Source organism: Hypanus sabinus, chromosome X2, assembly GCF_030144855.1.
Source record: "Hypanus sabinus isolate sHypSab1 chromosome X2, sHypSab1.hap1, whole genome shotgun sequence".
Taxonomy (NCBI): domain Eukaryota; kingdom Metazoa; phylum Chordata; class Chondrichthyes; order Myliobatiformes; family Dasyatidae; genus Hypanus; species Hypanus sabinus.
This window is the reverse complement of record NC_082739.1, coordinates 30,131,646-30,147,500: the sequence shown is the minus strand read 5'-3', so window position 1 is coordinate 30,147,500 and position 15,855 is coordinate 30,131,646. Positions and strand designations below refer to the sequence as shown.

The 15,855-nt window shown below is 43.6% G+C and overlaps 1 protein-coding gene across 12 annotated transcripts in view; it reads right to left on the bottom strand.

Moving 5' to 3' along the window:
• LOC132385221 (rho GTPase-activating protein 32-like) overlaps positions 1-15,855 on the bottom strand; it is a 556,026-nt gene that overhangs the window by 166,565 nt on the left and 373,606 nt on the right. For 9 of the 12 annotated variants that reach the window (XM_059957165.1, XM_059957162.1, XM_059957163.1 and 6 more), the window contains one exon: positions 9,052-9,189. In XM_059957165.1, the coding sequence (XP_059813148.1) occupies positions 9,052-9,189 (138 nt within the window). The remainder of the gene's footprint in view (positions 1-9,051; positions 9,190-15,855) is intronic. The other 3 variants (XM_059957168.1, XM_059957169.1, XM_059957166.1) reach the window with 2 other exon arrangements.

Below are 15,855 nucleotides of genomic sequence, written 5' to 3'. Positions count from 1 at the left end.
TTATGTAAGAAGCATAAGTTACATGCTATGGGTAAAGTGAATGAATCGCTCAATTTCAGTGAACATAATTTCAGTACAGTTCTATAGACAAGTAGTACATACCTAGTTTTTTCGGTTTTCTGCCCCCAAAAAGGGGAGATGTTGAGGTTATTAATAGTGTTGCTCCTATGCCATTCAGTAAGTCACTCCCACATGGAAGGAATTCACATATTATACAAGCAGAGTTATTAATAAAGTTCAGTTGAATATCCTGTATACTGGCCTCCAGGTGGGCTCTGCACTCTCTGTCATTACAAACACAACAGATAACGTCCCTGTGCAATTGGATCCTCGAATTCCTCACTGGCAGTACCCAGTTAGTACAAATTGGCAACACCTCCTCCCCAATCACAATCAACAAAGGCGCATCACAGCTGTGCTTAATCTCATGCTCTACTTGCTTTGTACCTTTGATTGTGTGACTAAGTACAAATCCAATGCCATATTTAAGTTTGCTGATGACAACATTGAGGTTGGCCAGATCAAAGATGGTGACAAATCAGCATTCAGGAGTGAGAATGAATATCTGGATTAGTGGTGCCACAATAACTTCTCACTCAACATCAGCAAGACCAAAAAGCTGATTATTGATTACAAGAGGAAGAAACTGGAGGTCCATAAGCCAGTCCTCAACAGAGGGTCAGTATCTTTAAATTCCTGTGTGTTAACATACCAGAGGGTCTGTTCTGGGACCAACATGTAAGTGCCATAACAAAGGCAGCTCAATAGCACCTCTACTTTCTCAGAAGTTCGCATAGATTTGGCATATCATCTAAGACTTTGAAAAGCTTCGGCAAATGCACAGCAAACTGACTGGTTGTACCATGACCTGGCTTGGAAACACCAATGTCCAGGAACATAAAAGCCGACAGAGGATGCAGCCCAGTTCATCACAGATAAAGCCCTCCCAACCACTGAGTACAACTACAAGGAGAGTTACCATAAGAAAGCAGCATCCATCATCATAGATCTCCACTATTCAGCCATGAATCCTAAGATTTCTAAACCTCCTACCCTCTTTCTGCTCACTTATACCATTGGACAAGAGGTTTAGAAACCTTAGGATTCCCACCACCAGGTTCAAGAACAGTTATTACCCCACAACCATCAGGCTCCTGAACTGGTGTGGATAATTTTACTCGCCACGACTCTATGATTCTATGATCTATATGCTCACTTTCAAGGATTCTTTTTCAACTCACGTTCTCAGTACTGATTTTTTTTTTAATTACAGTTTGTTGTCTTCTGCACTCTGCTTGTCTGGCTGTCTTTATGTATTTTTTTCTTAGATTCTATTGTATTTCTTTATTTTTCCCATAAATGCCTGCAAGAAAATTATTTCAAGGTAGTATTTGGAAATAGAAACAGAAAACCTACAGTACGATACAGGTCCTTTGGCCCACAAAGCTGTGCTGAACATGCCCTTACCTTAGAAATTACTTAGTGTTACCCATAGTCCTCTATTTTTCAAAGCTCCATGTACCTATCCAGGAGTCTCCTAAAGTCTTGGTTCAAGAGGCTTTGGTGTGAAGTGAATAAGTACTCCAGGTGTTGGAAGTAAGAGCAACTCTTCTTTGAAAAGGAAATAAGCACGGTGGAGGCGTTTTATGTTTAAGAAATTCCGTGACAACTCATTTATTGTACTCCAAACACTGAACATAAAGCGCGGTAGAAGAACTTTATGTAATTACATCATCACGTCAGAACAGCCTCTTAAAGTGAACCCTAACTCAATGTTGGTGGCAGTGAACTATGTGCATTTCCACAAATTACATTACCCTACAGAGGCCCCTCCAGAATTCACTAAAACTGGCATTGTGAGCCTTTCTGGAGCTCGGACGAGCCGCCTAGCTTAGGTCCTATGTTCCATGGATGGTGGAATAGCAGGTGCTGCTGGCTCAACCAAGAAGTGTGTTGACATGCTCGTGGTCATGTTGTAACAGCAGAGGCATGGGTAACGGAATCCTCCAAATCTTAGTGGCCCAGTTTAAGCTGATCTACTAAAATACATTCGGGTTTACCCCCTCATCTATGATAAGAATCTTTTCTCTTGGTTCCAAAATGAGGAACAGGCCATCGTAAGTGGGCCTAAGGTGATGCTGGTGTGCATCATGGTGGACAAAAACAAAGGAGGCGGAATGTAGGTAAAAAGGAGCCCAAGAGTGCCAGACACCATGATGGGAGGTAGGAACAGGTGCAAAGGAATTGAATTTATTGAGGAGAGCAGAACGTTGTTGAGAGGCCGACCTGGCGTCATTGCATCACTTATAATGGTTGCCTGTATACCAACTCAGCCATGGATGACTGCAGGTCCTTTTATGGAGCTGTTCTGAGCCCCAGCAGGACCCATGGGAGATGATCATGCCAACACTCATCCATCAGGGAAGTCCTCAGAGCAGCCTTTAAGGAGAGGTGAAACCGCTTGCATAGGCCACTGGACTGTGGTGTGATGTAGCCTTACGCTGAGGTTCTGGGCCATCGCAGTAGGCCATTGGACTGTGGGTGATATACTGTGGTGTGATATAGCCTAACACTGAGGTTCTGGGCCATCTCAGTAGGCCATTGGACTGTGGGTGATATTCTGTGGTGTGATATAGCCTAATGCGGAGTTTCTGGGCCATCACAATAGGCCATTGGACTGTGGGTGATTCACTGTGGCTGATATAGCCTAACGCTGAGGTTCTGGGCCATCACAGTAGGCCATTGGACTGTGGGTGATTCGCTGTGATGTGATATAGCCTAACGCTGAGGTTCTGAGCCATCGCAGTAGGCCATTGGACTGTGGTGTGATATAGCCTAACTCTGAGGTTCTGGGCCATTGCAGTAGGCCATTGGACTGTGGGTGATTTGCTGTGGTGTGATATAGCCTAACGTTGAGGTTCTGAGCCATCGCAGTAGGCCATTGGACTGTGGGTGATTCGCTGTGATGTGATATAGCCTAACGCTGAGGTTCTGAGCCATCGCAGTAGGCCATTGGACTGTGGTGTGATGTAGCCTAACGCTGAGGTTCTGGGCCATTGCAGTAGGCCATTGGACTGTGGATGATTCGCTGTGGTGTGATATAGCCTAACGCTGACGTTCTGGGCCATCGCAGTAGGCCAATGGACTGTGGGTGATTCGCTGTGGTGTGATGTAGCCTAACGCTGAGGTTCTGGGCCATCGCAGTAGGCCATTGGACTGTGGGTGATTCGCTGTGGTGTGATGTAGACTAATGCTGACGTTCTGGGCCAACGCAGCCCAGAGGTCTGATGTGAATATGGTCAGTAGAAACATCAGATGGGGTGCCAACCCAAGCAACCCAGGTACTGATGAACACCCAAGCCACGTGTGTGGTCGTCGTTGATGCTAGAGGGATGACCTTTGGTCACCTGGTGGTACAGTCCACCATGGTAAGGAGATGCGAGAAACTGTGGGAGAGGGGAAGAGACTCCCTCTTCCACAAGGTCCACATTGACATGGTCAAACTGTTGCTCAGGGACCTCAAAAGGTACCAGTAGCACTTGAGCATGACGCTTAATTTTTACCTACTGGAACTCCACACAGACTGCTGTCCAATCACACACACCCCCTCTCAGGCTGTGCCACACAAATCTTAGTGCAACCAGTTTCTGTGAGGCCTTCTGGCCCGGATGAGAGAGGCCATGAATGCAGTCAAGAACAGTCCACCTCCAGTGTGTGGGCACTCTGGAGAGAGAGCGACCTGTTGGGATACTGCATAGGAGAGAAACCCCAGCTTCCCTGAAATTAATATCAGCCAAACACGGGCCCATAAACTGCTGTTCGGTAAGCCTGGTCCTCTGGGTCAGTAACTTGGTTGGCTGTCATGATGGCATCGTCACCTCCAACCCCTATGTGTACAGCCTCAACGGCTGGCCTTCAGAGGCGATCAGCCATGTCATTATTTTTCCCCTTGATATGTTGTATATCAGTTATGAACTGGGATATGTAGGCTAGTTGACATTGTCGCCATGCAGACCAAGAGTCTGATATTTTGCCCGTTGTGTGCATGAGGTTAACGAACGCAGTGAAATGGCAGCCCACTAGAAGAAAATGAAAACGGCAGACAGCCAGATGGAGACCAAGAAGCTCATGATTAAATGTTCTGTACTACTTTTCGGGTGAACGAAGCTGCCGGCTGAAGAAGGCGAGCAGCTGCCACACACCTCCGACCAGCTGTTTGTGCACAGCACCCACAACGTAGTCTGAAGCATCAATAATAATGGCTATGAGTGCAATGGGGAGCGGGTGTGCCTGTAGGGTCGTCTTGGAAAGAGCTTGATTGGCATCTCATACACCTTGTATTTCGTCTGAGCAGCCTCTAACTTGATGGTATGAACATCGATTTCCCAAATTTCCAGTAATTGCCCCTCCACCATTCTCACATTCCCGTTTCCCTCTCTCATCTCCTTACCTGCCAATCATCTCTATCTGGTGCTCCACCCCCTTCCCTTCCTTCCATGGCCTTTTGCCCTCTCCTCTCAGATTCCCCCTTCTCTAGCCCTTTATCTCTTTCACCTATCAGCTTCCCAGCTCCTTACTTCACCCCTCCCCCCCCCTCCCGGTTTAAGCTATCACCTACCACCTTGTACTTCTTCCTCCTCTACCCCCACCTTCTTGCTTCAACTTCTCATCTTTTTTCCCAGCCCTGTTGAAAGGCCTCAGCCCAAAACATTGACTGTTTACTCTTTTCCATAGGTGCTGCCTGGCCTGTTGAGTTCCTCCAGTACTTTCTGTGCATCGTTTGGATTTCCATCATCTGCAGATTTTCTCACCTTTGTTGGGAGGGGTTTTGCACCCTCTGCAGAGATGCGATGGCTGACAAAGTCAAAGGTTATTAACTCAAACTCATATTCAGCAGAGTTAATAGTCAACCCACATTGGCTTAAGTGCATGAAAAGAGTGCAGAGATGAGATACGTGTTCAGATTTGGATGCACTAGCGACAAATATGTCATCCAGGTAAGCAAAAAGAAAATCTCAAGTCTTTTAATACACAGTTCATCAGCCGTTAGAAAATTTGCGCTGCATTTTTCAGCTCAAACTGCATGCGCAGAAACTCCAAGGGGCCAAACAGGGTTTATCACAGCCGTTTTAGGAATGTCCCCAAAGCACACAGGCACTTGAAGGAAGCCTCTAACTAGATCAACTTTGGAAAAAATTAACTTTCCAGCTAAATGTGCCAAAATATTTTGGATTTGTGGAACCGATAACAATTAGGGGTGGTGGCCTCGTCTAGCCGTTGGTAATTGCCACATGGGCAGCAACCATCATTGGATTTGGGGGACATATGGAGGGACAAAGCCCTAGGGCTATTCAACTGGCATACAATGCCAAGTCTTTCCATGTTGGCAAATTCGGCCTTCGTTGTTGCCAGCTTTTGTGGAATCAGTCTACGAGTGTGGGCATGGACTAGCAGGCCAGCTGTAGAAATGTGGTGCTCGACCCCGTGTGAATGTGGACTTGGTGAGGTTTGGGAATTCGACCAGCAGTTGAGTAAATTCACATGCGGTGGTGCATGCACTTGACAGAGTCGTGGTGGAGAACTTTCTGGCGGGGGGGGGGGGGGGCACGCAGGGTAATGACCCAAAGTCCTTGACATCCACAGGCCAGTAGTTCTTAAGACCGACTAACAGTCCTAGGGCACACAGGAAATCTGCACCAAACAGAGGTCTAGCGACTTTAGCCAGGGTGAAGTCCCATGTGTAACAGCGTCCACTGAAGCACAGTGTCACCCATCGTGTCCCATAGGTCTGGATCCTGCTGCCATTGGGGGCCTCCCAGCAAGGTTACTTCGCTCTTTGCCTTCTCATCAATTGGTGACACGGGAAGTTTCACCCTCAGTAGACAACACTATCAACTGGAACCCAGTGTTCACAGACCTCTGATGTCCTGATGCGCTGACACTGTTGAAGCTGCAAGGCGGTCAGCACTTCCTTGTGTTCATACCAAAGTGAGCACGGTAAAAACACAGGTCCGGCATCATCTGTTTCCTAGCCACAGGTGTCCTTATGTTGGGGGCTTTGCTGACCGGGCTTATAGAGGTAGGGAAAGGAGAAGCGATGGACCACTGCCAAGCGAAGTGTAGACGATCGGCCATTTTAACAAGCTCCCTATAGTCCTTCATGACTGCATTAGCGAGGACTATGCAAGCTTAAACAGGCATTTGCTGCATGAAGAGTTCTTTATAAAAATAAAACAAGGATGTTGATTTCCCCAGAGAGACAGCATGTGGTCTATTCGCTCTGAAGGCCTAGCATCGCTGACGCCAGGCAAGGAGAGCAACCATTTGGCGTGCTCAGACTCTGAAAGTCCAAAAGCCTGTAAAGATCTGTTTTCAGCAATCGGTATTCATTATGTTTATACGGGTGTTCAAGCAGACTCGCCACTCTCGCAGTCATAGAGATACTGAATGCCATAACCATATAGAAACGTCTGGTGCTGTCGGCAGTGATTTCTCTCAGCACGAATTGGGCCTCCACTTGTACAAACCAAGCAACAGCATTTTGGTCCCAAAACACCAGCAGTTTCAAAGCGACTGCGTTGGCCAACATGTTCAATAACTCTGGAATCGTCCTAGAGCATCGGGATCACCAATGTAGGTTTTCACAAATAAAATGAAGTGAGGTGTTTTATGTTTCAGAAAAACCATAGCAATTCATTTTTTGTACTTCAAACACCGAACAAAACGCGGTAACAGTACTTTACGTAATAATATCATCACGTCAGACTAGCCACTTAAAGTGAACCCCAACTCAATGTCAGTGGTTATGAATTATGTATGTTTCACCCAATTACGTTACCCTACTGTACTATATATATGTATTTTGATAATAAAACTTACTTTGAATTTTGAATATACACACTCAGGAAATGAAGGCCCAGTCTAATAAAGCTGACTACGTTTCTCAGGCGATCTGCAAGTTTCTTGGGTTGTTTTAAAATCCCCATTCTCATCACACTTTGCTGTTCTCTGCTTTGAATATCTGGTTCTAAGAAAGCCTTTGGGAATGAAACACCTGCTGCTTCAACTCTTAATAACACCTACTGAAAAGTAAACTATCCCCAAAAGTGTCGCTTGAATCTCCCAATATAAATGTTTTTTTTACTTACTTCTTATATTTCTGAATGATCTCTATGCCGTGTACTATGTCTGCAGCCCCCTCCTTTGTGAGAATCGCAAGAGCACTAGTTGAGGGGGGGGGGGGGGGGGGGGGTCAGTAGACCCAGGAAATGGGAGAGAGAGATGTGCCGAATACCTCGTTCCACAGCGATGCAAAATAATGCGACATTGACCATTGTCTTCTGGAGACGACGTTTGTGGATTGGGGACTATGCTACGTGCAAGCCCTCGGGCAAAGTGGGCTGGTTGAGAGAGAGATTGCATCATCCCAACCTGATTGACATCTGAGACCCTGTGAGGAAGTATAAAAGAGGGTCTGGGGGAACAACCCCTTCAGACGCACCAGAAGAAACGCTAACGATCCCGTAGTAGCAGGAAGCCATTTGAAGGTAACCACGTGCGTTCGATTCTGCAGCTGGAATCGGTGGCTGGAACCACAGAAACCAGCTTTTAGCTAACAACGGGGAAGCCCGCTCCCCTGATTCAACGGATTTGCTTCATAAAAGACCCGGGCAAGTTTCTTTTCTCACCAATCTCTCTCTCTCTCCAACAAGTGAAAACCCAGCGGTCCCCAAAGGCTGAAGCCTGCAGGAACTGAGTGACTTTTATATTTCCATCGGACAATATATTATCCCCTAGACAAACGATCGAGCTGTTTCTTATTGATGGTTATTATTAGACCCGTGCTTTTACCTTGAGTAGTGACGACGTATATTATCTGAATGTTCGTATTAATCTTATTTTTGTGCCCCTTTATAAATAAAGACTTTTAAAAATAGTACCATCAGACTTCAACGGACCTCTCTACCTTTGCTGGCAAGTGATCCAGTTACGGGATTTCGTAACACGTGAGATAGCTTTGATGAAATTAAACAAATCACAGTAGCCAACAGGCAAGTACCCGATTCAATCAAGTAACCAATTTACAGAACCTACCAGCGAGACAATGAATGCACGGCAGTGAAAGGCTATGGGGAAATCACTCCCATAACTTTTAAACAGCAACTGAAAATTTCCTGATTCTTCAAACAACTGCTGCAAGCAAGAAAAGCCTATTCATACTATTGAAAAGAATGAGAACAACTCTGAAATAAAGACCCTAGACCTGAGCAAGACTGTGGAATGGGTAGTGTAGGGAAGTGGAAGGTGTAGGGGTAATGCAGTAGGGTGCTGTAAATCTTCCAAGTTAAAAAAAAATCCTGATATCAGACATAACCTAAAGAGCTCAGAGAGAAATGATTACAAGTATCAAGAGGTGGGGGTTAAAAATGGCACAAAGAAGGAGCCGATGATATTCCAGTGAGTGATTGATCTACATTTTTGCAGTTAAAATGCATTTGGAATGGCCTCAAATCATTCTGACATTCAATTTCTACAATACTGGAGACTAGTTGGTTAAAGAACTCAATGTGCAAGATGCAATGCAATGCCATTGTCTCAGCAGCCAGACAGCTTCTGCCACATCTACACTGAAGCATTTGCAGGGACTCACAGATAGCAGTTAGTTACATGCTCCAACTCTTAAAGGAAAACACACATTAAAATTACATGAGGCAAATACGTACCAAGAGAACATACCTAGGAGAATAACTGTTAACCACAAGCTTTTAGTTTGCAGCTTTTAAGCTCTAATGTTAGTCTACATTGGCACACGTTAGAAAAACTATTCCTGGTTTTCCCTTAACAACCAATCCATAAGGTTTTGACCCAAAATGTTGACAATTTCTTTCCTGCTTCAGATGCTACATGACCGGCTGAGTTCCTCCAGCAGTCAACTTGCTGCTCCAGATTTGGACATCTGCAACTTCTCATGTCTCCTGGTTTCCCCCCCTCTCTGCTAATTATGAGCCATGATTAGCAACACACAGGCGAATTCAGATCCTGGTACCATACCTCTGCACTGTCCTTCAGCGAATCTGTACGGGGCAGCTCCACCAGCTGGGAAAATCGGCGGTCATAAATACAGAGATGGAGATGTTTATCCAGCACCCGGAAATCTTCATAGCTCCGCTTCACAATCCAACTCCTGCCCTGTGGATAGAGGAGAGTTTACTGACCATGCATCACTGAAAAATGACCAAAAATAATCTGCTTTAAAAAAATACATTGTGTTAGCAAATCTATTTAATCTCTACATGATCTTCACAGTAGAAAATTATCAAAGCATTGTGGCATAATCAAATTTTTCTTCACCGTTCGTTAATAGGCATCATTCTGATACAATACTAATTCTATTATTTTTTTCCAATACTGAACCGATTCAATTTAATTGCAAGTTTATTTTTTAAGTTCATACATTTAACTAAAATTAGCATGATTACGACAAGTTCCCATTTTTATATTTATTTAGAAACATAGAAAATAGGTGCAGGAGTAGGCCATTTGGCCCTTCGAGTCTGCACCGCCATTCAGTATGATCATGGCTGATCATCCAACTCAGAACCCTGTACCTGCTTTCTCTCCATACCCCCGATCCCTTTAGCCACAAGGACCATATCTAACTTACTCTTAAATATACCCAACGAACCGGCGTCATCTGTTTCCTGTGGCAGAGAATTCCACAGATTCACCACTTTCTGTGTGAAGAAGTTTTTCCTCATCTTGGTCCTAAAAGGCTTCCCCTTTATCCTTAAACTGTGACGCCTCGTTCTGGACTTCCCCAACATCAGAAACAATCTTCCCACATCTAGCCTGTCCAATCCCTTTAGAATTTTATACGTTTCAATAAGATCCCCCCCTCAATCTTCTAAATTCCAGCGAGTATAAGCCTAGTCGATCCAGTCTTTCTTCATATGAAAGTCCTGCCATCCCAGGAATCGATCTGGTGAACCTTCTTTGTACTCCCTTCTGTGGCAAGAATGTCTTTCCTCAGATTAGGGGACCAAAACTGCACACAATACTCTAGGTGCGGTCTCACCAAGGCCTTGTACAACTGCAGTAGAACCTCCCTACTCCTGTACTCAAATCCTTTTGCTATGAATGCCAACATACCATTTGCCTTTTTCACCGCCTGCTGTACCTCCATGCCCACCTTCAATGACTGGTGTACAATGACACCCAGGTCTCGCTGCATCTCCCCTTTTCCTAATCGGCCACCGTTCAGATAATAATCTGTTTTCCCGTTCTTGCAACCAAAGTGGATAACCTCACATTGATCTACATTAAATTGCATCTGCCATGAATTTGCCCACTCACCTAACCTATCCAAGTCACCCTGCATCCTCTTGGCATCCTCCTCACAGCTAACACTGCCGCCCAGCTTCGTGTCATCCATAAACTTGAGAGATGCTGCATTTAGTTCCCTCGTCTAAATCATTAATATATATTGTAAACAACTGGGGTCCCAGCATTGAGCCTTGCGGTACCCCACTAGTCACTGCCTGCCATTCTGAAAAGGTCCCATTTATTCCCACTCTTTGCTTCCTGTCTGCCAACCAAATCTCTATCCACATCAATACCATAGCCCCAATACCGTGTGCTTTAAGTTTGCACACTAATCTCCTATGTGGGACCTTGTCAAAAGCCTTTTGAAAATCTAAATATACCACATCCACTGGCTCTCCCCTATCCACTCTACTAGTTACATCTTCAAAAAATTCTATAAGATTCGTCAGACATGATTTTCCTTTCACAAATCCATGCTGACCTTGTCCGATGATTTCACCTCTTTCCAAATGTGCTGTTATCACATCTTTGATAACCGACTCTAGCATTTTCCCCACCACCGATGTCAGACTAACCGGTCTATAATTCCCCGGTTTCTCTCTCCCTCCTTTTTTAAAAAGTGGGGTTACATTAGCCACCCTCCAATCCTCAGGATCTAATCCAGAATCTAAGGAGTTTTGAAAAATTATCACTAATGCATCCACTATTTCTTGGGCTACTTCCTTAAGCACTCTGGGATGCAGATCACCTGGCCCTGGGGATTTATCTGCCTTTAATCCCTTCAATTTACCTAACACCACTTCCCTATTAACATGTATTTCCCTCAGTTCCTCCATCTCACTAGACCAGGCATGGGCAAACTACGACCCGGGGGCCATATGCATCCCGTTAAGCTTTTTAATCCGGCCCGCAGAACTTGATGAAATTATATTAATAAACCTTGTTAACATTTTTTCCCCACAATTCTGGCATTTCCCAATAGATGACGCACTCTATATACATTGACCTTTGTTGAGGTGCAGCGTATTACTCCACATTTGCGCTTTACTCTTTGTTCAGCTCGACCTATTTGTGTGAACAGGCGTTCAGCGTCATGAACATCAACAAAGCCAGCCACAGATCCAAGTTAACTGACCAACACATCAGATCCATCCTGAGAATCGCCACAACAAAACTAAATCCAGACTTTGATGCGCTGGCTAAAAAGGGAGACCAACAACACTGTTCCCACTGAAATTAAAAATAAGTTTCTGCGTTGTGTTATGTAAAAAATTCATTTGAAAATATTTTTTTCAATAAGCCTTACATGTTACATGTTATTTCTGTTGAGTGATGGACATGAGTAGTGCGCAGGTGCACGTACGTTCTCAAAATAAAAAATGCGCTCCAGATCAAATAATGCGCTCCTCATACTGGCGCGCTGTCACTGTTCTCTCCTTGTGCTGGTCGTTGTTGAGTTTTGGCACAGGGGACAATTGAATGAGCAGGACAAGTAGACCTGCATCTCCTACAGTTAAATAAAGACAGTCAAGAGGAGAGTGATGATGATAACATCTTGAAGGATAACAGAATTTTCAGTGCTTTAAAATAATAACTGTTACTATTAAAAAAAGCTGTATTTTATTCATTTAATTTTCAGTGTTTTAAAAGTCATTTCAATAAATAACTAAATACCATGGGACTTCAAAGACAGATATTTTGTTGTAATGCATTTGTTCATTTTCAATTGAAATTAAAGCACATGTTTTCTACATATCCCATGATATTTTATTTTCTCTTATGAGGTGTATTACCAAAACACTCCGTCCATCTGCTCCTGGTCCGGCCCCCCTGTCAAATTTTAGAACCCTTTGTGGCCCACAAGTCAAAAAGTTTGCCCACCCCTGCACTAGACCCTCGGTACTTTACTATTTCTGGAAGATTATTTATGTCCTCCTTAGTGAAGACAGAACCAAAGTAGTTATTCAATTGGTCTGCCATGTCTTTGTTCCCTATGATCAATTCACCTGTTTCTGACTGTCAAGGCTACATTTGTCTTGACCAATCTTTTTCTTTTCACGTATCTATAAAAGCTTTTACAGTCAGCTTTTATGTTCCCTGCCAGCTTTCTCTCATAATCTTTTTTCCCTTTCCTAATTAAGCCCTTTGTCCTCTTCTGCTGGACTCTGAATTTCTCCCAGTCCTCAGGTGTGCTGCTTTTTCTGGCTAATTTATATGGTTCTTCTTTGGACTTGATACTATCCCTAATTTCCCTCGTCAGCCACAGGTGCACTACCTTCCCTGGTTTATTCTTTTGCCAATCTGGGATGAACAATTGTTGTAGTTCATCCATGTGATCTTTAAATGCTTGCCATTGCATATCCACCGTCAACCCTTTAAGTATCATTTGCCAGTCTGTCTAAGCTAATTCACGTCTCATACCTTCAAAGTTACCCTTCTTTAAGTTCAGAACCTTTGTTTCTGAATTAACTATGTCACTCTCCATCTTAATGAAGAATTCCACCATATTATGGTCACTCTTACCCAAGGGGCCTCGCACGACAAAATTGCTAACTAACCCTTCCTCATTGCTCAATACCCAATCTAGAATGGCCTGCTCTCTAGTTGGTTCAGAAAACCATCCCGCATACATTCCAAGAAATCCTCTTCCACAGCACCCTTACCAATTTGGTTCACCCAATCTATATGTAGATTGAAGTCACCCATTATAACTACTGTTCCTTTATTGCACGTATTTCATCAGTCATCACAATGAGTTGGGAGGGCATGGTACAGTTGTTACAAGATACTGCTGAGGCTGCATTTGGAATATTGAATTCAGTTTTGGTCACCCTGCCATAGTAAAGGTATTATTAAACTGGAAAGAGTACAGAAAATGTTTAATAGGATGTAGCCAACACTTGAGGGACTGAGCTATTGGAAGAGGTTGAACAGACCATGACTTTATTCATTAAAGTGCAAGAGACTGAGAGATCATCTTATAGAGGTGTATAAAATCATAAGGGGCATGAATAGGATGAATGCACTCAGTTCTTTCCTTCCAGGGTTGGAGAATCAAGAACTACAACATTCTCTCCTGATGAAGGGTTTTGGCCCCGAAACGTCATCACTACCTCCTCCCATAGATGCTGTCTGGCCTGCTGAGTTCTGCCAGCATTGTGTGTTTTTGTTAACAACAACATTAATCCTGTTTCACTTCCTGCAGATATGGTCTGGCCTACTGAGGATTTGCAGCATTTTCTGTTTTTGTTTTCATTAAAAAATATATCCCATACACATCCATACACATCCTTTCCTCAGTGTAGTTAAACTTGCTCCTTTGTGGATGACGAAAAGTACTCACAAAAGATGCATGTGAGACTAAGTTCCTCGGGGTGAATATCACAAATGACCTGACTTGGTCTAACCAAGCAGAGTCCACTGCCAAGAAGGCCCACCAGCGCCTTTACTTCCTGAGAAAGCTGAAGAAATTTGGCCTGTCCTCTAAAACCCTCACTAATTTTTATTGGTGCACCGTAGAAAGCATTCTTCTAGGGTGCATCACAACCTGGTATGGAAGTTGCAGAAACAAATATCACTGTGATGACTGTATGCTCTAGTATCAATTATTTGGTGACAATAAAGTTAAGTATCTACTGAGCCAGACTCTGTATGTTTGTATCTAACTGTAGTTGACATTTCCTGGAGTCAGGCATCTGTGCCAGATGTACTGCCTTGATTCCATCATACTTACTCTAAGAAGTACTAGAAAAAGTCAGGAAGATTTGCTGTTTTGCTCCCTTAGTAGCCCAACGGGCAATGGTGTTAACTAAAGATGTTTTGGATTCCTAATTTTGTTAGATGCTTCAACACAGTAGTAAATTTTGATGAGATCTTCCTTCATTCTTTTAAACTCTGGAGAGTATGGTCCTACTTAATCTCTCCTCATGTGGCAAATCTGCCAATGTCAGAATCAGTTTGCTGAATCTCTGCTGCATTCCCCTCTATGATGAGTATCTCATTGTTCAGGTAGAAACCAAAATTGTATACAATACTCCAGGATGTAATCTCAGCAAGCCCTGTACAATTACAATAAGCTTTCCTTAATGAAATTCCCTTGGAAAGGTTAGTGTATGATTTGACTTCCCAATCGCTCATTGCACCTGCTTGTTGGCCTTTAGGGACTAAAGTACGGGCTATCCCAAGTGTCTTTGAGCATACACAAACAAATCTTTTCTCATTTAACAAACACCCTGATATTTTTCTGAACTTAAAACAGAAATGCCAAAGACACCTGGAGAGTTAGGTAGCATCTGCATAAATATGAACACAGTTTCAGGTCCAAGACCCTTCCTCAGTTCTCAAAAGAACAACCAATTCTCCTGCCAGTATTGTTCCCTGACCTACCCATTTGTCCTAACACTTTTTTGTTTTGTTTTCAGATTTCCAGCAACTGAAGGTATATTTTTGATTTTCATAATTTTTTTGTTATTTTCAAAGTGCATAATCTCACCTTTTTCCATGAATCCATGTTCCTGCATTCTCATTTACCTTGTCCATATTCCTAGTACCTCTTTACACCCTCCTCCATACTCACTTGCCTGCCTAGCTGAGTACCATTAGCACAAATTCAAGTAGGACATTTTGTCCCTCAGACTAACCACTGACTACAGATTGTTAACAGCTAAAGCCCAAGCCCTGAACCTCACAGTACACCACCAGTTACAGCCAAGTGACACTAGTTGACAAGGTCCTGCATAGTGGGCTGGTCCAGAAAGTTAAGACAAAGGCCTAAGCTGTTTTGTCAAATTGGATCCAAAATGGGCTTGGTAATAGGAGACAGAGGGTAGTGGTATTATTTTTTTCCCTCTGGCTGGAACTGTGGAACACAGATATCCGTACTGGAACCTTTGTTGTTTGCCATGTATGAATTAGATTAGAACCTATGTGGCTGGTGTTTGCTGACAACAAAAAAAATGGGGTTAGCAGTATTTTGTGAGTTCCCAAAAGTGAGTCCACAGCCACAGAGCCAGTTCAGCATTGAGGCGAGTGGAGCCGGTCAAGGAGCCCAACAACTGTAGGGGGAGAAGTGCTCCTGAACCTAGCAGCATGGGACACGAGAGAGAAGGATATGAGCCAATTCAGGAAAACGGGATTAGAGTAGAAAGATATCTCAGTTTGGCATGGTCAAGTTAGGATAAAGGGGTCGTTTCTGTGCTGTATGACTCTATGACAGCTTGCCAACCTCCAAAGGATTAGTTTATTCCCACTTTTTGCTTTCTGCCTGATAACCAATTTTCTGTCCACATCAGTATAATATCCAGTTCCACGTGGTCCAGCCTTGTTGAGCAACCATTTTTGTGTGACCTTATCAAGACTTCCAAAAATCCAATTTCATCATACATCCCATATCGGTTCTACTCAATACATCTTTAAACAACTCCACATTAATCAACGCTGCTTCCCTTTCATAAATCTATGTTGACTGCACTCAATTTATTCTCCCTTTTAAAGTGTTCCATTATTACATCTTCATTATACATTCTAGTTTTG